Source organism: Candida albicans, chromosome 6 (genome assembly GCF_000182965.3).
Source record: "Candida albicans SC5314 chromosome 6, complete sequence".
NCBI lineage: Eukaryota > Fungi > Ascomycota > Pichiomycetes > Serinales > Debaryomycetaceae > Candida > Candida albicans.
Genome location: NC_032094.1, coordinates 508133 through 529465, shown reverse-complemented (window position 1 = coordinate 529465; position 21333 = coordinate 508133). Strand labels below are relative to the sequence as shown.

The 21333-nt window shown below is 32.4% G+C and overlaps 15 protein-coding genes across 15 annotated transcripts; 8 read left to right on the top strand and 7 right to left on the bottom strand. All coding sequences in view use genetic code 12, as the record gives it.

The window, feature by feature from the left end:
* Positions 1-371: 371 nt before the first annotated feature.
* On the top strand, positions 372-1193 carry MOB1 (Mob1p; the record flags this gene model as incomplete). The annotated part of the gene is made up of 1 exon (XM_714000.1): positions 372-1193. The coding sequence occupies one exon, from the start codon at positions 372-374 to the stop codon at positions 1191-1193; it is 822 nt and encodes a 273-aa protein (XP_719093.1).
* Positions 1194-1198: 5 nt separating this feature from the next.
* Positions 1199-2692, bottom strand: CAALFM_C602580WA (RNA exonuclease; the record flags this gene model as incomplete). The annotated part of the gene is made up of 1 exon (XM_713999.2): positions 1199-2692. The coding sequence occupies one exon, from the start codon at positions 2690-2692 to the stop codon at positions 1199-1201; it is 1494 nt and encodes a 497-aa protein (XP_719092.2).
* Positions 2693-2895: 203 nt separating this feature from the next.
* SEC20 (Sec20p) lies at positions 2896-3894 on the top strand (the record flags this gene model as incomplete). Its single annotated transcript, XM_713998.2, has 1 exon — positions 2896-3894. One exon carries the CDS (start codon positions 2896-2898, stop codon positions 3892-3894), a length of 999 nt encoding a protein of 332 aa, XP_719091.2.
* Positions 3895-3945: 51 nt separating this feature from the next.
* Positions 3946-4992, bottom strand: CAALFM_C602560WA (uncharacterized protein; the record flags this gene model as incomplete). Its single annotated transcript, XM_713997.2, has 1 exon — positions 3946-4992. The coding sequence occupies one exon, from the start codon at positions 4990-4992 to the stop codon at positions 3946-3948; it is 1047 nt and encodes a 348-aa protein (XP_719090.2).
* Positions 4993-5315: 323 nt separating this feature from the next.
* On the bottom strand, positions 5316-6023 carry CAALFM_C602550WA (uncharacterized protein; the record flags this gene model as incomplete). The annotated part of the gene is made up of 1 exon (XM_713996.1): positions 5316-6023. The coding sequence occupies one exon, from the start codon at positions 6021-6023 to the stop codon at positions 5316-5318; it is 708 nt and encodes a 235-aa protein (XP_719089.1).
* Positions 6024-6190: 167 nt separating this feature from the next.
* CAALFM_C602540CA (uncharacterized protein) lies at positions 6191-6871 on the top strand (the record flags this gene model as incomplete). The annotated part of the gene is made up of 1 exon (XM_713995.1): positions 6191-6871. The coding sequence occupies one exon, from the start codon at positions 6191-6193 to the stop codon at positions 6869-6871; it is 681 nt and encodes a 226-aa protein (XP_719088.1).
* A 304-nt stretch (positions 6872-7175) lies between these two features.
* CAALFM_C602530CA (uncharacterized protein) lies at positions 7176-7628 on the top strand (the record flags this gene model as incomplete). The annotated part of the gene is made up of 1 exon (XM_713994.1): positions 7176-7628. One exon carries the CDS (start codon positions 7176-7178, stop codon positions 7626-7628), a length of 453 nt encoding a protein of 150 aa, XP_719087.1.
* A 281-nt stretch (positions 7629-7909) lies between these two features.
* ISA1 (Fe-binding Fe/S cluster assembly protein) lies at positions 7910-8719 on the bottom strand (the record flags this gene model as incomplete). Its single annotated transcript, XM_713993.1, has 1 exon — positions 7910-8719. One exon carries the CDS (start codon positions 8717-8719, stop codon positions 7910-7912), a length of 810 nt encoding a protein of 269 aa, XP_719086.1.
* Positions 8720-9779: 1060 nt separating this feature from the next.
* On the top strand, positions 9780-10226 carry ASG7 (Asg7p; the record flags this gene model as incomplete). Its single annotated transcript, XM_713992.1, has 1 exon — positions 9780-10226. The coding sequence occupies one exon, from the start codon at positions 9780-9782 to the stop codon at positions 10224-10226; it is 447 nt and encodes a 148-aa protein (XP_719085.1).
* Positions 10227-10568: 342 nt separating this feature from the next.
* Positions 10569-11753, top strand: GCV1 (glycine decarboxylase subunit T; the record flags this gene model as incomplete). Its single annotated transcript, XM_713991.2, has 1 exon — positions 10569-11753. The coding sequence occupies one exon, from the start codon at positions 10569-10571 to the stop codon at positions 11751-11753; it is 1185 nt and encodes a 394-aa protein (XP_719084.2).
* Positions 11754-13077: 1324 nt separating this feature from the next.
* On the top strand, positions 13078-13818 carry CAALFM_C602490CA (uncharacterized protein; the record flags this gene model as incomplete). Its single annotated transcript, XM_713990.1, has 1 exon — positions 13078-13818. The coding sequence occupies one exon, from the start codon at positions 13078-13080 to the stop codon at positions 13816-13818; it is 741 nt and encodes a 246-aa protein (XP_719083.1).
* Positions 13819-14102: 284 nt separating this feature from the next.
* On the bottom strand, positions 14103-15212 carry CAALFM_C602480WA (NADP-dependent alcohol dehydrogenase; the record flags this gene model as incomplete). The annotated part of the gene is made up of 1 exon (XM_713989.1): positions 14103-15212. The coding sequence occupies one exon, from the start codon at positions 15210-15212 to the stop codon at positions 14103-14105; it is 1110 nt and encodes a 369-aa protein (XP_719082.1).
* A 1305-nt stretch (positions 15213-16517) lies between these two features.
* CAALFM_C602470WA (signal recognition particle subunit) lies at positions 16518-18425 on the bottom strand (the record flags this gene model as incomplete). The annotated part of the gene is made up of 1 exon (XM_713988.2): positions 16518-18425. One exon carries the CDS (start codon positions 18423-18425, stop codon positions 16518-16520), a length of 1908 nt encoding a protein of 635 aa, XP_719081.2.
* A 291-nt stretch (positions 18426-18716) lies between these two features.
* Positions 18717-19697, top strand: CAALFM_C602460CA (uncharacterized protein; the record flags this gene model as incomplete). The annotated part of the gene is made up of 1 exon (XM_713987.2): positions 18717-19697. The coding sequence occupies one exon, from the start codon at positions 18717-18719 to the stop codon at positions 19695-19697; it is 981 nt and encodes a 326-aa protein (XP_719080.1).
* A 103-nt stretch (positions 19698-19800) lies between these two features.
* CAALFM_C602450WA (uncharacterized protein) lies at positions 19801-20604 on the bottom strand (the record flags this gene model as incomplete). Its single annotated transcript, XM_713986.2, has 1 exon — positions 19801-20604. One exon carries the CDS (start codon positions 20602-20604, stop codon positions 19801-19803), a length of 804 nt encoding a protein of 267 aa, XP_719079.2.
* Between the last annotated feature and the right edge of the window lie 729 nt (positions 20605-21333).

Below are 21333 nucleotides of genomic sequence, written 5' to 3'. Positions count from 1 at the left end.
TGATATTTTCTGTATCTTTTCTTTCTTTTTTTTTTACTCTTTCTCTCTCCTTCTTCTCCTTTGCCCATATGAATATGAAAAAAAAAAAAGATCGTGTATAAGTGTCAAGACTATTGAAAAGGTCGTGCAAACATGTAGCCCGCAATGTTGTCCCAATACAGCAGAAAACAAAACAACAATACAGATCAAATCTGTTACTACTGTTTCACTCTCAATATTTTTTTTCTTTTGCTCTGTCACGGAACCCAATTCCATGTCTTTTTATTAGATAAATATAAACTATAAACACTTTTCATCCATTTTGAAAATAATTTTATTCTTGAATATTCATTTGTCTTATACATTATAAACTATTGACTACCATTTTGAATATGGCACTTTTCCAGAATTTCAATACTCATTCCTTGAGATCTACTCGTGGGTTTAAATTAAAACAATCATCTCCGATATCTAGTCCTCAACCGATAGGCAACTCGGTTCTACCACAAACTCCCTTCGACAACAGTCAACGTCCTCATCTTGACCAAACAGAGCAAAACCCGTATCAAACTATAAATTTTAATAATGGTAATGGCCAACCTGTGTCATCTCACAAAGATATTCGAAACTATGCAGAACAAACTTTGGGATCAGATAACGCCTTGATCCAAGCGGTTAAGTTACCACGAGACGAAGACGTAAATGAGTGGCTAGCTATACATGTGGTGGATTTTTATAATCAAATAAATATGCTTTACGGTGCCATAACTGAATTTTGTTCACCAGCTACGTGTCCACGAATGATCGCTACCGAAGAATATGAATACTTATGGCAAGAGTCTGCTCCTACAAACCAGGATGGAACTGTTCAATCTCCGAAAAGACCAGTATCATTACCTGCTTGTGAGTATATCGAAAACTTGATGAATTGGGTGCAGAACTTTTTCGATAACGATAACATATTCCCAACTAAAATCGGTGCACCATTCCCACATCAATTTCCTACATTAGTGAAAACTATATTCAAGAGATTGTTTAGAATTTATGCACATATATATTGCCATCATTTCCATGAAGTAAGCGAGTTGGGGTTGCAAAGTCATTTGAACACCAGTTTGAAGCACTACGTGTTGTTTGCCAACGAATTTCAATTAATTAGCAGGAAAGACTACGGTCCATTAGAGGACTTGGTAGACACGATGCTTCAAAGATAATATATTTATTCAAGTTGTACTTCAGCCATAATACTAAGATGATCTGAGGGGTACTGATGCATGCGAGGTTGACCTGACGGTGGTGACCCCATTTCTTCTGGTGTAGGCAATCTAAGTAGCTTTGTTAGTTTGATTTTATATTGTTCAGCTAAATCTTCTGGCATATCTATCCTCTTTGAGCGATCATCAGATTTGTTCCATGGAACCAATAAGAAAATGTAATCTAACATTCCGTTCCATTTGTCGACCCAGTTGGAAAAGGCAGGCTCGTTTCTATGTCCAGCTGTATTTGCATTTTCGGGATGAGCTTGTTTGTATCCAACCGAATATAATGAAATGGCTCTCACATCTAAATCATTGTGTGCCTCTTCTAAATCATTTATGAGTTTGTCTTGTTCCGGTGTTGTTTCAAATGTTTCTGGTTCTGGGTCCAGAGGGTTGTTGTCTCTTTCTTGCTCTAACTCTTCGGTGTCTATATCGTCTTCATCCAAACTTCTATCCTTTGAGTACGTGTATGCCAACGAACACCCTAAAACATTCCTGGACCGACCAGAAAACTTGATTGGTTTTGCAGTAATAGCACGATACGGTGCATCAAATGGTTCAGAATTGAAATCACCAGTAAAGAACGAGTAAAATCTTTTAGAATTTCCTACTATAATTCTCAATACACGCTGAAACTCTCTGAATTTATACAAAAGCATATATGTTTGTCTGGCTCGTTCGTAAGTTCCAAAAGGATGCCAAAATAAATGAGTCGTACCAATGATAAATCCATTGGTTTCTTCTAAACATGGGTATTCTTTGATAAATGTTGATGTGAACTCCAAATATGCCATGAACGCAATGTTTGTAGTTGCAATTCGTGCTGGTGGTAACAGCTTCTCACTGGCTTCTTGATTCAAATCTTGGTCTAATCTTATGAACGACTGATGTTTACAAGTAAATAGCTTGTCTCTGAAAACTATGACACAGCCATGATTTTTGGTATTGTTACGATAAAATCTAGTAGAATATCCCAATTTTTCAAGCTGACTAACCCAGAACCCTTCATACTGTACTTTATCCACTTCTTGCAAACACATGATATCGGCATTATAGTGTTTCAATTCGTCTAATAGTATTTGAGACCTCACAGACCATTTCAATATTTTCCCATTTGTAGGGTATATTTCTCTTCGGATCAATGTCTGTGCTAAGATATTGTAGCTCATGATCTTGATGGACGGAAGCCCAGGTTTGTGTTTGCAGACTTCTAGCATTGATCGTTTCAAAAACTTCTCCTTCTCTGGAGGAGGTATCAAACCTAATGCTTCCTTCTGTTGACGTATCTTTTCCTTACGTAGTTCCCTGAGACGTCTTTGTTCAAGGATATACTCCTCTGTAAGTAATTTTGGGTCCATGGGTTTTTTTGTTACCGGTTTCGAAGTATTAGCTATATCACCAGCCCCATTAGACAAATTACTTTTATTGTTTCTTTCATTACTTGTCGGCAGCATTCTAATGTTGTCTAGAGATATGAATAGAAAGTTCAAAAAGAAAAAAAGAAAGTAAAAAAAATACATGTCAAGGGTTTTTAAATTTGGCAGTACTCACCAGTTGATCCTGACTAGAGACACCGAACAAAGTATCCGAAAAAAAAAATGTAGGTGTTCACCAAGTGTTAACACATACTACTTTTCCATTCTCTACAGCTTCTAAAATGTCAACAGTATATTATAAAAAACTAGATAAATTACAATTCCAGATTTACGATTTGTTCAGCTCTTTGCTTCAATTATCCGAAACTGAAGATGAATCTGTCTACAAGGCCAGCTTTGATGACACCGTGCAAGAAATTGATCTGTTATTGATTGCTTTCAAAGACCTCCTTAGACTTTTACGACCCAAAGATAAATCCAACAAATTCGATACATACGAATTGAAATTTCATTCTTTGAAGCACAAATTGCGTGAGTTGCAAGTATTTATTAATGATCAACAACAAGACAAGTTGCATGAATATAGGATAAAGCATTTCCATCTACAAGATCTGCCTGTGGATACCATCAATAACGAATTTGCTCGAGACCAATTATTTGCTGATCGTTCCACCAAGAAGACTAAGAAAGAAACAGAAGCGTCTATAAACCAACAAATTGTCAGTCAAAATAAACAAATAACAAAATCCTTGCAGGCTTCGAGACAATTGTTATCAGCAGGTATATTGCAGAGTGAATTGAACATTGACAACATTGATCAGCAAACCAAGGATTTATACAAGTTGAATGAAGGATTTATCCAATTCAACGATTTGTTAAATAGATCTAAGAAAATTGTCAAGTTTATTGAAAAGCAAGATAAAGCTGACCGTCAACGTATATATTTGAGTATGGGGTTCTTCATACTTTGTTGTTCTTGGGTGGTTTATAGAAGAATTTTAAGGCGACCACTTAAAATATTCTTGTGGTCCTTTTTCAAGATCTTTAATATTTTCAACTGGTTGCTTGGAGGTGGTAGAAGTAAAGGGTTATCTGCAAGTGATATGATAGTTTCATCTGTGATTGCTGCTACCACGGAAATTGTCGACTATGAGGCAACGAAAACATTGTTGGATACCTTGTCGCACGCTGTGGACTCTAATACAGCGATTGATACACTTGCAATGGTAGTGGAATCCCTTACGAGATCATCAATGGAACATATTGTAGATGAACTATAGGTTTTATAAACAAAGTAATAAGAATTCGATACGTGTTTTTTTTTATACATCCTATGGAGTTTCTACTTTGACATTAGATCCGTTGTTTTTTGAAGATTCTAATGCAGCAGCCACAATTGCTAAATGATGGAATGCTTTTCTTGGTGGTACTTTGACCAACTTTTTGTCCTTGTTGGCAACTGCATCTTTGAAATTCTTGAATTCTTCTTCTATGGTGTTGACTTCATCTATTTCAATAGTAGTTTTGCTAGAAGCTTGACCTGAGGTGGCACCTGTAGCATAAGTAATTTGTGGTTTTGGCAAACTTGGAGACCAATCATATGTTGCACTACCGTTTGTACCAAAGATTTTGAAAAACGTAGACTTGTCAGTAGCACCAAATGCAGAACCATAAGTAAAAGTACCAATGGCACCTTTAGCAGTTTTCAATGTAGAGAACAATACGTCATCAGTTCCACTTTGTTCTTTCAATTGTTGAGTCAACCCACTGACAGATTCAACATCTCCCAATACCTCAGTCAACAATGCCAACTGATGAACACCACCATCACTCAAAAATCCACCAATATGTTCTGGTTTTAATCTCCATCCAGTAGCCAAGTATTTATTAGCGTCATTAAATGGGCCAGTGGCATTGTATGTAAAGGCAACAACATCACCAATTTTTGGTAATATTTCATTCTTCAAAATATCAATGGCCTTCAAATAAGCCCAGTTTTCCAAAACCAAGATTGGCAAATCGGTGGACTCGCTTAATTTAACAATCTCTTTAGCTTGGTCTAAATTGGCAGCAATTGGCTTTTCAAAGCAAATTGGTTTATTGTTTTTCACAGCGAGTTTAACTGCGTCGACATTAAATTGCACTGGTAACAAGGCATCGACAAATTCGACGTCTTTATCTTCAAAAATTTCTTCCAATGAATCATAAACTTTATCCAGAGCAATGTTGGCTTTTTCTGCAAAAGTTTCAGCCTTTGATTTGGTTCTGTTGTAAGCAGCATATGGTTTCAATCCCGGAATCTTTTGGATGGTTGGTAAGTGGTTATCTGTGGCAAAAATACCTGTACCGACAATAGCTAAATTAATTGGTTGAGACATATTTTGATTAAACAAGGATTGGTAATACTTGAAGTTGTTGTATTAATTAGGGAGAAAAAACTGAAAAAAAAAACATCCCGAAGTAAGGATCCCCCGCTTTCATATTTATAATAAGAATTCGTTACCAAAGTATTTTTGTGGCTCAGGTTAGGAAAAAAAGATCCTCCAAATAATATTCAAAAATGAAGTTTTTCCGTTCGGAACGAACTGCACCTTGTCGGAGAAACAGCTCTACTGTTGGAGGATTCCAACAATATATGGGAAAGTGGGGGACCATATATAGCAAGTTTCCTTGTCGGAAGACATCATCTGACTTTTGAAAGTCATTCTATTAAGACAACAGGGTAAGATTTGATAGCACCGCTGCCTCTCTTGCGTGATACTGGTGACGTAGATTCTAAAACTGATTGTAATTTAACATTTTGTAGCAACAATTGTTGAACTGTAAAGTTGTGAGAGATTTTATCCTCCAACAATATAAGCACTTTGTCTAAATCCATTGAGTCATATTTCAATACATCTCTTCGAACTCTCCTATACCAGAAAATGTTGGTTTTCGCATACTGTCGACCGATCACTGAAAAAACAAACGGAGCTTGTGTTTCCATGAAAAGATTCCAGGATGATAATAAGTAGTTGAAATTGGTACACATATCTTCTAAGTGAATGGTATTTTCTTGTGTAAGAATAGACAATTTTAAGTTTAGGGAAAGTAAACAATTAGTGGGGGCATACAATTCAAATATCTTGCATTTTAAACCCATATTAAATGAGTGACTAGAATCATCTGATATGTTTAAGTTTACGTCATATTCCAATAATTCCCAAAATTTTACAAACCTACTAGCTAATCCTGTTATTAATTGTGAATCAAAAGTTTTTGTAGTTAATGTATTGTTGTTAATCAGTATATCCACATGTATTACAAAATTAGCGCTAGGTGTTGCAGTATTTAAAAGTTGAGGATTTGTACACAAGTAACTATACTGTATTTGGTAGTAGTTTTCAAGCAATCGGATGGATAATGACATGGTGTTAATGAGTTCATATATAATTGCAACAAACCTTTGGCTGTAAAAATGTTGGCCTCCCTCAACCAAAAAAAAAAATACAGAACGCGATTTTAGTATTCATCTCAGTCTCGCCAATTTTTAGAAAAAGTTACAGCACCACCCATCATGATATTTTGGCCAACTAGATGTACAAGCCTAAATTCACTTTCAGACCAAATGCCAAAGGTATTATATTGCATAAGCCAGTCATAAATATTTCCACAACATTTGATGAGATCTCTAAGTTACCAAGTTTCAGATCTAAACTTTTAGCATTCTACAAGAGGTTTTATAAACTACGAAAGTTCGAGTGTAATGATCAGTTATACATTATTAAAGACATTCCTTATTACACACCAGATATAAATGATCAAGACTATGTTGCCTTTGTTAAAAGACAATTCCGAAGTATTTCATACAATACCAAACGGGAGGCTATTTTGAATTTACCTGCTTTGTCAGAACAAGAACTTGTGCAACGAATGATGAACACTTTGGTGTTTGTGTTTAATCATACAGTGACTAGAGAAAATCTTTTTTTGGATAAATCAATTAGGACTAAAGATGAATCTGCCAAGACTGGAATAGATAACGAAGAAACCAAGATTGTTAGTACAATACTAAAACTTGATAATGAAATGCCTAATGATATCAAATACGATTTCAAGTTTAGATGGTTTAAAGAATTCACCAAACAGATGGACAGTATTGATCCGAAAGTTGGACCTACAAAAAATCAATTAGAATACTTGACTGAACATTATGGGTACAGAATGTACTATATTACGTTGATGCGATTGAATGAAAGTGCAAAGTTGTGCCTATAGAGGGTAATAAATAGGTTAAACTATACAGATGTTTGACAATTTTTGATAATCTTTATCATGACTCAATGCCAAAAATGATAACGATATGTATTTATATTGTCTATACCGTTTCTATCTGAATTCTAGATAGTCAATATTCCAAGTCCGTCTGTCGTGTAAGTTGGTTAAATTTGTCGGAGCTAATTTCTTAACCTCCAAGTTTCGAGTTTTTCCAACTTATTTTTTTTTGTCTCTGATATTTTCTGTAAATTTTAGCAATCAAAATAAACTTTGTCTCTATAACTATTTAATTATTCAAACAAAGATGGGTTGGTTTTCATTTAGTAGCAGCAACAAGGAGTCTTCTGTATCAACTGTTTTTCCTCCTTCACAACAAATTGAACAACGTTCTCATCAATCATTAAACTTACCTCAAGGTTCAGATATTGCCACAACATTAAATCAATTGTCTTCACAAACCGGAAATGATCAAGAAGTTAAAGTGAAAGAAATTGATAATATCCAAGATAAGAATGAAATTGAAAAAACCGTAGAGAGTTTTGTTGAAAGTTATCCAATTTCTAATATGTTTGTTATTGATGGAGAAAAAGATTCTAAACAGAGTATTATATGTACTACGACTGATAGTGGGAAAACGTGTTTGAAATTAAAAATGAATTCAATTCAATTATTTAAAATCATGCAAAAGCAGGAGTACTTTTGTTCTTTGCCTGATGATATTAATGCTACATATTTTGAGTGTCGAAAAATTAAATGAGAATTGGTGATTGGACCCTTGTGCTGTAAAGAGAATATAAGTTGGAATTAGGTAAATGTGTATCGTTGAATAAGAAGAAATAAACAATATCTAACAAGTACGTGTGTAGGAATAGACAAAAGCATTATTTTTGATATGTCTTTGCTCTTCAAACAATTTTTATCTACAAAATGAAATAAACACTTGAGTATATTCCTTTAATCTTGTATGTTTGTCCAAAAAAACCGTGACGTTGTATTAAATTATATAATTCTATTTTAGCTATCATTATCATTATTGAGTTATACCATGAATGATTCACCACATCCACAAGTTCCTTTTGAATTTGGATTTTTAAATATAAATCTCGAACTTAATTTATCATCCAACCAATCCATTTCCGAACCAACAATTGAAAATAATGCTTTTGAATCTATTAATACTTTGACTCCATCTTGTTCCACCAATTCATCAAATTTACCTGGTTTATCAACGTATTCAAGATTATAAGTCAATCCTGAACATCCTCTGTTTCTCACTCCTATACGAATCAATTTTGGATCAGGTTGATCTAATAATCCTTGGAGATGTTGTACCGCGCTAGATGTTAATGTAATCAAAGCTTTTCTTGGTCTTAATACTCTTTTCTTTTTAGGCGTCACTGATGGAGCAGCTGTGGATTGAGATTTGTTACTGTCGGTCGGCACTGATGCGGTTGATGTAGTTATTTTATTGGATGCTTTTTGAATTTCAGGGTCTGATGTTATTTCAATTATATTTGATTGTGGTGTTGGAGTTATGGAAGAGTTGAATGGTTTGGTTTCGTTAGCTAATTGTGATTTATTAGCAAAACGTGATGTTCTTGATTTTCTAACTGGCGGTTGTGGAGTAGTGTTTGATGTTTCGGTTTTAGGGAAACTTAATGTATGTCTTGCCCATTTGGATGTTGGTGCGTCATTACTTTCAGATTGATGTAATTTTGATAAGAATGAATTGGACCCAGTATTGGTAGATATTGGAATGGTCTGTATAAATCTCTTGTTTTTGGTGGCATGATTTGAAATGTATCTTTTCGTTAATTGTAAACTTTGTCTTCTTGTTGCTATCATCATGGTTGCTATTGTATGTATGTGTTATGAAATTGGTGTTAATAAGTTAATTGAATGAATATATCAGAATGGAAGACAAGAAAAAGGAAAAGAAAGTGATAAATGAAATCTAAAATAAATAAATAAATAACAGTGTATCGATGAATCAAGTTATACCGTGGAATTTAATAGAAGAAGAAGAAAAAAAAAATGTTTAAATACTTACCAATTGTGGGAGCAATGGAACTTCCGATTTGTGAGGAAAAAAGAAAAAATGTGACTGAATTGCACAAATACACGACCTTCCTTAGTAATAAACCTCCGCTTGATTTGTTGAGCCTGCATATACTTACGTAACATTATTTCGAAATACTCTAATTGGCTACATTTTTGAGCATATTTCGGAACCGAAATTTTTATTATTGTTTTTTTTCTTGGTTGCCACATGGGGGAAGTTTTGGTAATTGGCAAAAGTACACGTACTCCGAGACCAATAGAGCCTCAATCAATCTCGTATAATTAATGTCAGCCCCGGATTTCAAGTTCAAGTAGATTTAGTGAGTAATAGAGGTACCCAAAACAATTAAAAAAAATAGTGTCTTTTACTTCCAGGCAATTCACTGTATGGTTACTTTATGTTTGTGTAAATTAGAATAATACTAGGAAACTAGTTTTGTTAGTAGGTGTGTGATTGTTTCAGCAAGAATAATTACACCACTGGTGAAGGCAAACATCGGTATTCTCTAATAATTGAAACCAGTCCTAGTACAAGAGGAACACGAACATTTTAAGGGCCAGTTTGCATTTCTTTACTTTTTATTATTGCTGTTTTTTGTATGGTTGGTATTTTGGAGAATATTTGTATGAAAAATGTTGCAAAAAAAACGTAAGTCTTTCATTGTCGCATCCCAATCTGGAAAACATCTACAAAACTGATCAAGCTGAATCTTGTTATGAATACTTCTTAGAACATATATATAAACGCTTAAAACCAACTGATATTTCCAGAAATTCCAAAATAATCCTCTCAAGCAATTAACAAAAACTATTAAACTTTCTCAGTGGGGGAATAACAATTGTCAAGATGAAAATACAAAAGGTCAACAATCGAGTTAAACAATTGGAAACCCCAATTGATTACAATTACGACTCTTTGAAAGCTTGTAAATGTGATTCCTGTGATTACTGGTCAATATTAAGTCCCAGTCAATCAAGCAGTTTATTTTTAGGAATATTGATTCCCATTATTTGGTTGATCAATTTATTCAGAATCATCAATTGTTTATATTTTACAAATAGTGAACCATTGGCAGCCACGGCTTACCTTCAAATTTTTAAAACCAAAGTCAGAATGAAAAGTAATGTCCCATTGACATCTCATTACATCGAATATCATAATAATAATAGAGTTGAAATGTACAGTTGCTTAGGACATATTTTAGCTGCTATGATGGTTTATGGATTGGTTTTATTTGCAATAGTAATGGCGTTTGCAAAGTCAACAAGAGTTGTTATTTGGCCCAACAATTGAATATGTGTATTAAATAGGAGAGAATTGATTTATATAATGTGAAAGCGAATTGAGTTAAGTCTTGTAGAAGTCAAAAAAAGAACATATGCTGAGTATGACTTCTTGCGTGTGCAAGATCTCAATTTTTCAAAAAGAAGTCAAAAAAATTGAAAAAGATCCTTCTCTCCACATCAAATTTTCATAAATACACACACTATAATAATCAACAATTGTTCATCACCATTTATTTTCATACTTCAATTGATTTTATTATCTGCGTGAAGTTTTTCTTTTTTTCAATTTGTTTTCACAACTTCTCTTTCTTTTATTTCGAATTATTTAACAACTCAAACTATCAAAAAAATGTTAAGAATTACTTCTAAAAGATTATACTCATCAACTAGCAACTTATTGAAGACTCCATTGCATGAAGCTCACATAGAATTAGGTGGTAAAATGGTACCATATGCTGGTTTCGAAATGCCAGTATTGTATAAAGGTCAATCTCATATTGAATCTCATAATTGGGTGAGATCAAAAGTTGGTTTATTTGATGTTAGTCACATGTTACAACATAACATTAGTGGTAAAGATGCTCAAAGCTTGTTACAAAAAATAACTCCTATTGATTTAAGTAAATTACCAGTTAACACATCTAGCTTATCAGTGTTATTAAATAATAATGGTGGAGTAATTGATGATTGTATTATCACCAAACACGGTGAAGATGAATATTATATGGTCACTAATGCTGGATGTCGTGAGAAAGATGTCAAATTTATTAAAGACGAGGCTAGCCAATTTAATAGTGTTAATCACAATACGTTTGAAGGAACATTATTAGCTATTCAAGGTCCTAAAGCACAAGAAATATTACAACAATTTACCAATGAAGATTTATCTAAAATTTATTTTGGTCAAACCAAATTCTTGAAATTATCACCAATTGGGGCAACAGTTTATTTGGCTAGATCTGGTTATACTGGAGAAGATGGATTTGAATTATCAATCCCATCGACTACACCAGAAGAATCAAAACAAGCATTAGACTTTTTTTACACTTTGATTAATGAATACCCTGATGTTGTCAAACCAATTGGGTTGGCAGCTAGAGATTCTTTGAGATTAGAAGCTGGTATGTGTCTTTATGGCCACGAATTGACTGAAGAAATAACTCCAATTGAAGCATCTTTGACTTGGTTAATACCAAAAACTCGTCGTGATGAAAATAATGATTTCAATGGTGCTAGTAAAATATTGCTGCAAATTAAAGATAAATCTTCTTTTACTCATAGAAGAATTGGATTGACCTCCAAAGGTCCATCACCAAGAGATGGAAACAAGATATTTAATGAAGATGGAACTGTTGAGATTGGATATGTGACATCTGGATCACCATCACCTACATTGGGTGGAAATATTGCTCAAGCTTATATTGACAAGAAACATAAAATTGGCAGTAATGTTAAAATTGAAATTAGAAATAAATTAAGAGATGCTGTTATAACAAAATTGCCATTTGTACCAAGCAATTTATATAAACCATAGATAGAGTTTGTAGTGATCGCAGAAGAATAACCAAAATGCATTAAATGGTACAAATAGTACTTTCTATATCTTGAGTTGTAGTAGTAGGAACAGTGTCAAGTAGAACAGGAATTTTACAATTGACAATGGATTTACAAACCAACAGTTAATAGATAATTGTAAGGTTTATTCTGTTCACTATAGAACCTCCTGTAAAACTTGAAAATTGACGATAACGAAGTAAAAAAAAAAACACGAAAGGACAAAAAACTGTACAAACATAATGAGACGAAAAGAAATACAGCAATAAACTGACTATTTAAGCCAATCAAAGAATTGAACAGAAAGGGTAAAACAAAAGGGATAATGATTTATGGTGTGTAGAAAAAAAGGGCGTGTTTTATTATTTGCTGATTTGATTGACTGTGCATATAGTTAGCATCTTTTTATATACAGGACAGTTGTTTTTTTCAATTTCCCGTGACGTTGTTGTAGGTGACGTGAGGTTGATTAATTCCGCTGAGTCAAAAAAGGGAAAAACGATTTACAGATAAAAAAAAGTGTTATTACTAGTCAATAATGTAGTGAAAATGCTGTCAATTATTAGTGGATTTGATAGAAGTAGAAAGTAGGTGGATATTTCATGAAAGGAATACCAAGATTCTTACGCGTTGAATAAAAAAGGTGAAATGTAGCAATTATTGCAATTGCAATTGTAGTTGTTATTCTTCAAAGTCGCGCGCGTTCTTCTTCAATGTTTTTTTATTAAAGAAAGGCCCAAGAAGTTATTAGTAAACAAATAAATAAACACACAATAAAAGAAGAAGGAAGAAATTAGTACAATATAACGTAAAACACCACAAACACCACAACCAATGCAACATCAGTTATATACTAATATATCAAATTTAGGAGAAAAAAACGCCAAACTTGTACTCCATATATATATCAAGTATGTAATAATACTTAAATTAGTATAATGACTTATTAGGTTGAATATTAAAAATGTCACGATTTATCAGTTGTGAAAATCTTTCCTTTATTATCTTTTTTCCTTTCTTTCTTTTAGTTCCCCTTTGAAATTCATTTGTGATACTCTTTCATAATAAAAAGGATTTCATTCATAATATATAAACTATCAAGTATTCCTACTGTGCAACTTTTTTTTTTCATTTCTTGATTACTTTTTTTTTGACAAGGTTATTAGTTTAGTTAATAATAGTAAAGTTGGTGTAGTTCTTATTTTCCAATCATTTAACTTCATTCATTCAGTTATTTATTCATTCATTCGTTTTTTTTTCTACATCTTAAATCCGACTATTTACATTATTCAACAGCAATTACCATGTCTTCAAATCAAACATCACCAGTTAGAAGATCTATCTTGTCTCCTAAACCATCTAACCTTACCAACAACAATTCACCATTAGGTAAAAGATTCAATACTAGTTCAAGATTAACCCCATCGCCATCTAAATCAGGTTACCATAGATCATCAGCAACTCCTTCTCCTAAAAAGCAAACGTTAGGATTCACTATATGGGAAGATAAAGTAGATAAATCAAACTCTACGACCGATGTTGTTGGTACTCCTACTTCAAATAAATTAAACCATAATGACCAAGAAAACATATTACAACCTAAGAAAGTTGAAAACAAAAGATTCCACAATGATCGTCAACCATTAAGTAATTTAAGCATTAATGAATTCAAAGGGTTTATTTCAACCAATGGCGCAGCACCAATACAATTGACTGAATTATATCAACCAATCAACTTTAATAATGAATTCAAATCTTTACATAAACAACTGAACATCCCAAGCTATGTGACACCATCAAGAAGATACAGAGACAAATATTTAGCCAAATCGGGTATTGATGAAATTGATGAAGAAATAGAAGACGAAATGGAATTGCTTTTATCCAAAAAACAACAACAACGTTCTACAACATTAAGTGCCAAACCCAATAACATCAATAAAACTCATTTGATTAGAAAACATACTAGATCACTAACGGTTGGTAAAAATGACTCTAAATTAAGTTTAATTAGAAAAAACAAATTCTCCATTTTATCAAATTAATATTGGTTGCCCTATCACTCGTTTATATCATTCCTCCTCAAGATATGATAACTTCAGTTCTTCCTTTTTATAGCTTATTGCTGCATATATACATATGCAGACTTATATATCTGCATATTTTTAGAATACCATGATTTTTGATTACTTTATGCGTTTTAGTAGATTTTACTTTTTGTTTGCATTGTTCTTTACAACAACCCCTGTGGTTATGGTTTATTTGTATAAATACAATCTATTATTCTTCTTTTAGGTTCATAAAATGTCTATTAAAAATAAATACTAACTTACTTTGCAAAAGCTTTATCAAATTCAGTAAACACAAATCTGTATCTAACATCACCATCATGACATCTGTTCAAAGCTTTAGAACAGTTTTCTTCACTGAGTGGAACTTCTTCAATCCATGGTTTCACATTGTGTTTAGCAGCCAATTTCAACATTTCCAATACTTCAACTTTAGATCCCAATAATGAAGAACCAAAAGAAGCACCATGTTTCAAGAAAGTGAATGGTGAAACACCAAATTGTTCAGTGGCTGGTGGTAAACCAACAGAAATAAATTTCTTATCGACTTTCAAAACACTCAAATAATCTTGCAAGTTTAATCCATCAACACCTGAAGCACAATTCAAGATGAAATCAAAAGTGTCATGGTATTTGCTTGACCAATCTTTTTCTTCATTAGTAGCAATGAATTCATCAGCACCCAATTTCAAAGCTTGGTCTTTTTTACTTGAGGTTCTTGAAAAGGCAACAACCTTAGCACCTAAAGCTTTAGCCAATTGCAAGGCCAAATGACCTAAACCACCAATACCAATAATACCAACAGTTTTACCTTTGGCATCACTACCCAAGTTACGTAACAATGGGGAGAAAACAGTGATACCAGCACACATCAATGGGGCAGCATAAGCACTTGGTAAATCATCTGGAATTGGGAAAACAAATTGTTCATCAGCAATTGAATGAGATGAATAACCACCTTGAGTGACATAATTATTAGATCTGACATCAGGAGCATTATAAGTACTAGCAGCTTTAGCACAATATTGCTCATTATCAGACTTACATCTATTACATTCACGACAAGCAGATGAAGCAGCACCAATACCAACACGTTGACCAATTTTGAATTCGGTGACTTTATCACCAACAGCAATGACTTTACCAACAATTTCATGACCAACAACTAAATCATCACGATTGTATTCACCCCAATTGGATTGTAAAGTATGAATATCAGAATAACATAATCCACAAACTTCATTTTCAAGAACAACATCATGAGGATTGATTTGTTTTCTATCATAAGAAACTAATTTTGGTTTATTCCAAGTATTCTTGTTAGAGGAAGCAAAACCTTGAAATTTAGCTGGAACTGAATCGGTAGTCATGATTTATTGTATAATAGTTGAATTTTAAAATATGTTAAATGTGATAAGAAAAGAAGATTTCTGTAAATGAAAAATAAAAAGTTCAAGTCAGGGAAATTGAAAGATATATAAATACAATAGAATACAATTGTTGAAAATCACAAAAAAGAAAAACCAATCTAGTCTTGTTTGCTTAGTAATGTTTCAAAACTTGCTAATTAATAGAAATCGATGGAGTTTGGTGATAAGAAGGAACAAAACGTCAAAGCAAAAGAACAATTGAAAATGAAATTTGAAAAATTTCACCCGAAAGGAAAAACGGCTTATATACCGGATTCAAGATGACGTTATACTACAGCCTTTTTTGCAAAGAAAAAAAAAACGTTTTGTATTAACTAAGCGTTCCCATTTTTCTTTTCTTTTTATAAATTGCAACTTGTGCTATTTTTTACTAGACACAATGAACGTGCTTAATTGCTGGACCATTCAATTGGCAAATAAAACACACAGGGCGGATATATAGCTTTCAATTCTTTTGATTGGTAGTATCGTCAACCAATAAGTAAATGTTATCTTTATGATACAAAAAAGACAAACATATGCGGAAAAAAAAGAATTTACTATCAGCGGGTTAATTTTTCCGTATGCAGTATTTATAAGCCGATCACGATGATGGAGGTGGTCTCAATCTCTTTATTGTTTTGTTGCCACCAATTGTTCTAACTTTTGTTATCTATTGCTATTCATTTTTTAGTACTCTTGCTATTCCAGATTCAATTTGAGATGCAATTTTAGTAGGAAATAGTCAATACATTAAACAACGTCGATGATTTGGCAGATTTGAAATTGTTTTATGATTGGCTCACAAAGTTTCCACTAGAATTATTGTGTAAAGTCATATTGGTCAGCAATGCACCGGTCGGACTTAAAAATAATAAGCAAGATAATGTTAGCAGTGAAACTACCGATTAGTTTCTGTGGCAAGGATTCTTTGCATCTAGCACCGGTTTACTTCAAAAAATATATAGCATTGCCAGACATACATCCTAGAATTACATTTGTAGTTATGATGAGCGTCTCTCGTATACCTTGCTATTTACGTATATTATTTTGAACTCAGATTCTTTTTAGATGAGCCTAATTTCAGCTTCATCGGATTACAGTATGAACACTATTTGTGTTGTGTAGTTAGTTCATATTAGTAATCTATCCAATTGATACAATTCTACAACTATGCTTGCAATTCCCCATCCTCCCACTCTATTCCCTTGATTCTTATTTATCAATAATTATCTAATTAATACAAGTATACATACCATTAACTATCTATTTCTTACCTTTCTTCTTTTTCTTTTTATTATTAGACAGCGAAGTTGTACGAGTACTAGATTCAGTAGCTCCTTGTTGACCGCCACCACCACTAGCTTTCTTCTTTTCTTTCTTAGTAGGTTTATAATAAGATCTTAATTTCATAGGTAACCATCTTTCTTCATCCAATTGTAAATCTTCTATAGGCTTCAAAACTTTATTAGGTCCAAATTTGGGGTTTTGTTTCTTTTTAGTTATTTTAGAAACTTTTTTTACAATTGGTTTTATAGGTTTATTTTTCGTTGTTGGTATTAATGTATCAATATCAACTGATAATATTTCATCTATTGGTTTTTTACTTGTTAATTCATCAAGGGGTAATAAATCATTATTTGTATTAGATAAAATTGAATGGATTAATTGATCATTGGAATTAACTTCATACAAATATTCAAACAATTGAGTGGCAGTTTTATCATGACCTTGATTCAATGCTTTGAATGCAACAATTTTGGCAAAATTGTAATAATTAATATCTCCAGATAATAATTCTTTAGGAGTGTATAATAATTTTTCTAAAACTTTCAATAATAAATCAGTTAATTTTTTGGTATTATGGGTGTTTTCATAAACAGCTATCAAAGTTCCAATCAATCCTGGTAATGCCTTGGGTGTAGCCAATGATTCATGAGTCAATTGTTCTAAAATAGGTAAACTCTGATCAAATGATCCAATTTGAGCATTCACAGAAACCAAAATTAATGTAGCAACAATTTTCAAATCATTATCTGTCTGTGTTGGAATGTATTTGACAAGTTTTCTGCCTATCTGTTTCAGTTTTGTTAAATCTTGTAAATCTTTGTGATCTATATTAAGTGTTGACAACACTTTATATGATAATGGAAGAAGATCACCAGGGAAAGTTTGTTGAAAATTATTAATAAACTGATTGTTTAATTGTGATTTGCTCAAAGTTCCACTAGCAAACTTCAAAACCAAGCTATTTTTCAAAACTCTTTCATATTGCAAAACGGTCAATTTTTGACTCAATTTATGTAAATTTTGTTGATAATTCAAGTCTCTATCTACTAAGTTGATATTAGTGATTGTAGAATGTGAATAAAGGTTATTTTTCACAATCAATTTTATTAAAAGATCATTGATTTTTTCAACATCAATACTTTCCAAAATTTCCAAACTTTTATTTGATTCACCAGTTAATTGATAAACATATGCTGTGGTTAATTTGATCGGCAATAACTCTGACACCAAATCTTCTCCAGATAATTCTGCATGTACCACTTGAGAAGCTTTGTCTAACAATGCTAATGTTTGGGTTGTGTTCAAAGTAGACAACTTAATCAAAGCTTCATTAAATAACAAATCATAATTATTTGCATTAGTTGTCGTACTTGATTCAATTTTCCCACCTTTTTGGAAATTTAATTGTGAAACTATTGCCTTTTCATTAATGACTAAATCCAATTCATCATCATATTGGTTGTTCTTAATTAATTCTTTATACAATTCCAATGCCTTTTCATAACTACCGATTTTATAATAAGACTGTGCCAATACATGTTTCAAACCAATATCAACAGCATTTGGTAAAATATTTTCATTGGTAGCTTCGTATAATTTAACCAATTCTTGAACTTTCCCAATCTTGTAATATACATATGCCACTTCAAGAATTAACAGATTGACTAATGAAGAAGGAAGTTTGCGAATAATTTGTTCGGCTTTATAATATTTATCCAAATTAATCAATGCCACAAGACAATTTTTTGAAGCTTTTAAATCATTGAATTTTTTCACTTTTGATAAATATTCATAAGAAACATTAAATATTTTTTCATGTTCTGAAGTTGAGCTTTCTGGAGACACATTCAATTTCTTGAATGCATCGGCGATAGAAGTACTCATAGTGTCGACAAATAGAAAGTGTGGATGTTTATATTGTATGTTCACCAATGTGGAAAAATCGAAAATACAAAATTTTTTTTTTCTTTCTGTCCGTAAGATTCAGTGGGTGGTGGTGTTGCGTAGTGTAGTGTATGGATGAACGAAAAAACAAAAAGTATGTGTGCGTGTCGTGCAAGAAACACTTTTCGATGAAAAAAAATTGAAGAGGTAAATTTTGAATGATACAGTTTGTATAAACCCTTCACTACCTACTCCTTGGCTTAACCTTTTTTATTTATCTTATTTCATGAAATGTTGAGAACTACAAGTAAATTAACATACCCGTCAGTGAGGTTTTTGTATCAAACAAGCAAAGTGACATTTCAACAAAGACAGTCATTCTTGGACAAATACAGAACAGATCAAGAATCAATTGAAGCACCAACAAAATTAGCATCTGAATCCACGTTACCAGTTATCGAACAAGATTTGAAAATCAAACCACGTCAACCTAAAACTAAAGCACCTTTTTTATCAGAAGATGAAGATAAAAAAATTGAATTGCCAAATTGGAAAGAAAAAATTGGACAATTTGTTGTTTCTACATTTGGAGTCGATATGGATAAATCTAGAAGTGGTCCAGTAGCTGGTGGTATATATTTTTCTGAATGTAAAAGACAAGCATTAGTTTATCCTAATGAACCTATGAGTGATACCGCCAAATTTTATTATGAAACTTTGAGATTACCTAAATCTTTTTCACAACAAGTACAAATAACTATATTACACTATTGGATTTTATCAGTAAGAATGAGAGCATTACCGTTTAAATATAGTAAAGAATATCAACAAAAATTAGTTGATAGAATATTCAATGATTTGGATTACAGAATGAGTACTGAATTAGGTATCAAATCCAACAGAACTATAGAAGGATATTTAAAAGATTATCATACTCAATTATTAGGTTGTGTTTTAAGTTATGATGAAGGATTAATGACCGATGATATCACTTTAGCTTCAGCTTTATGGAGAAATGTGTTTAATGCCAATGAGAATGTTGACATGAGACACGTGGAGGCTTTGCTTGTTTATGTTAGATCACAATTGTATGTGTTGAATAAGATGACCGACAGAGCTTTTGGATTTGGTAAATTCAAGTTTGTGCCTCCTGATCAAGTGGTTGAACCTATCTCTCTTGAACAAGAAGAATTAATTAAACAAAAAACAAAAGAAGAATTTGCCAAAATGACATTACCATCTCAACAAAGTGTTTTATCTATGGATGAATAGAAAAATCCAAAAGTGATGAGATAAAATGAAATATGTATTTCCATGTAAATAGAATAGTAAACACAATGAGAAATAAAGTTTAATTATATATATATTTATTCAATTATAATTTCCCTTTAGAATTAAAAGTGTTTTCATCTTTTGTCCAATCATGTCCTTTAGTACCTCGGATCATAACATTCATCACAGCATAATCTCTACCTCTAATAGCACCTTCACATTTTTCTCCTAAAACTATATCTTCAGTAACATGGAAACCAAATCTGTTATAAATTGGGATATTTGCTGGGGAACTACTCTCCAAATATGCGATACTGTTTTCATCATTATCAATATATGTTTCAAACATATATTCAAATAATTTCCTTAAATTCCCTTTACCTTTACCTTGTTTAGAAGAGCCAACATAAACCAATGTATAGACGTTTTTATTTTTGAATCGAGAATCACTGTTAATAATTCGTTCACACAGATCATGTAAAAGTGGTAACATTCCGTAAAACACTTTTTTCCTTCCTTCTTCACCATAAACATTCCAAACTTTACCGTATCCAGCCTCCATTAAATTTGTGTACGAATCTAATCCTTCTTCTTCCGATTTAGGGTGTGACCATATCGATACAGTTTCAAATCCAGTTTCAGTTTCACCTTGACCAATGACAATACCTTTGGCAATGTGTTGTCTAATATAAGCTTCATATAAAGTAAGTTCACATAATTGACGTTCAGCTTTATCTTCTATATGACAAACCAACATTTTAGCCAAATCGTCTTCAGCAAATGCTTCTAACAATGTATAAGCTGCTTTGGTTACATCTTTGTTAGTCAAATGACGAAGATTTGATAAATATGAATTGCGTTTAACCGGCTTTGATTTGGTTCCTGAACGAGTAGTTGTAGTTGACATGTTGCCAAAAAAAAGATAAACAATTATAAAAGTATTAATTATCAAACTGATAACTACAAATACTTTAGAAATACTGACTATAGAACAAGAAATTCGTTTAACTATTTATATTCAAATTTAAAGGCAATCGGTATCTGCATATATGCATGACATAGTTGTTAGAAATCACAACAACAACAACAACTATCAAAATGATGTTGCCACCCCTAACAAGACAAGATTACATTACAAAACTAAAAAAAAAAAGTAAATACTTGATACACTTTCCATAACAAGGGGGTGCGCATCAGTGTAATTCCCTTTTTTGTACTTTATATTGCGCTGCGCATACTTAAAGTTTCTCTTTATCTTTATTTGGGTTCCCCACAGACAGAAAGTGTATGTCACGAGTATTAACTATGAGACGGCATCTACCAAGTTTGTTGTTTACTTTACTACTACGTTATCTTGATGCCAACTAATATACGTTTTGTTGCTATGAAGTTGACACTGTAAGGGCAAGAAATGCGCTTCTTCTACCAATGCACGAACAAGAAAGTATTTGGGCAACTATTTATGTCAGAGAACTATTTCAATCAACATAATGTACTAATTGTGAGCATTTAAATATCCCTTTTTAGTACATTGATAGCGGTAATCCTACTCAAATCTATGTGTTTGATACAAACTTAATATCTGAAAATGTCTTCCATTTGGTATGACGACATTTTGGAAACTTTTATGTCTCGC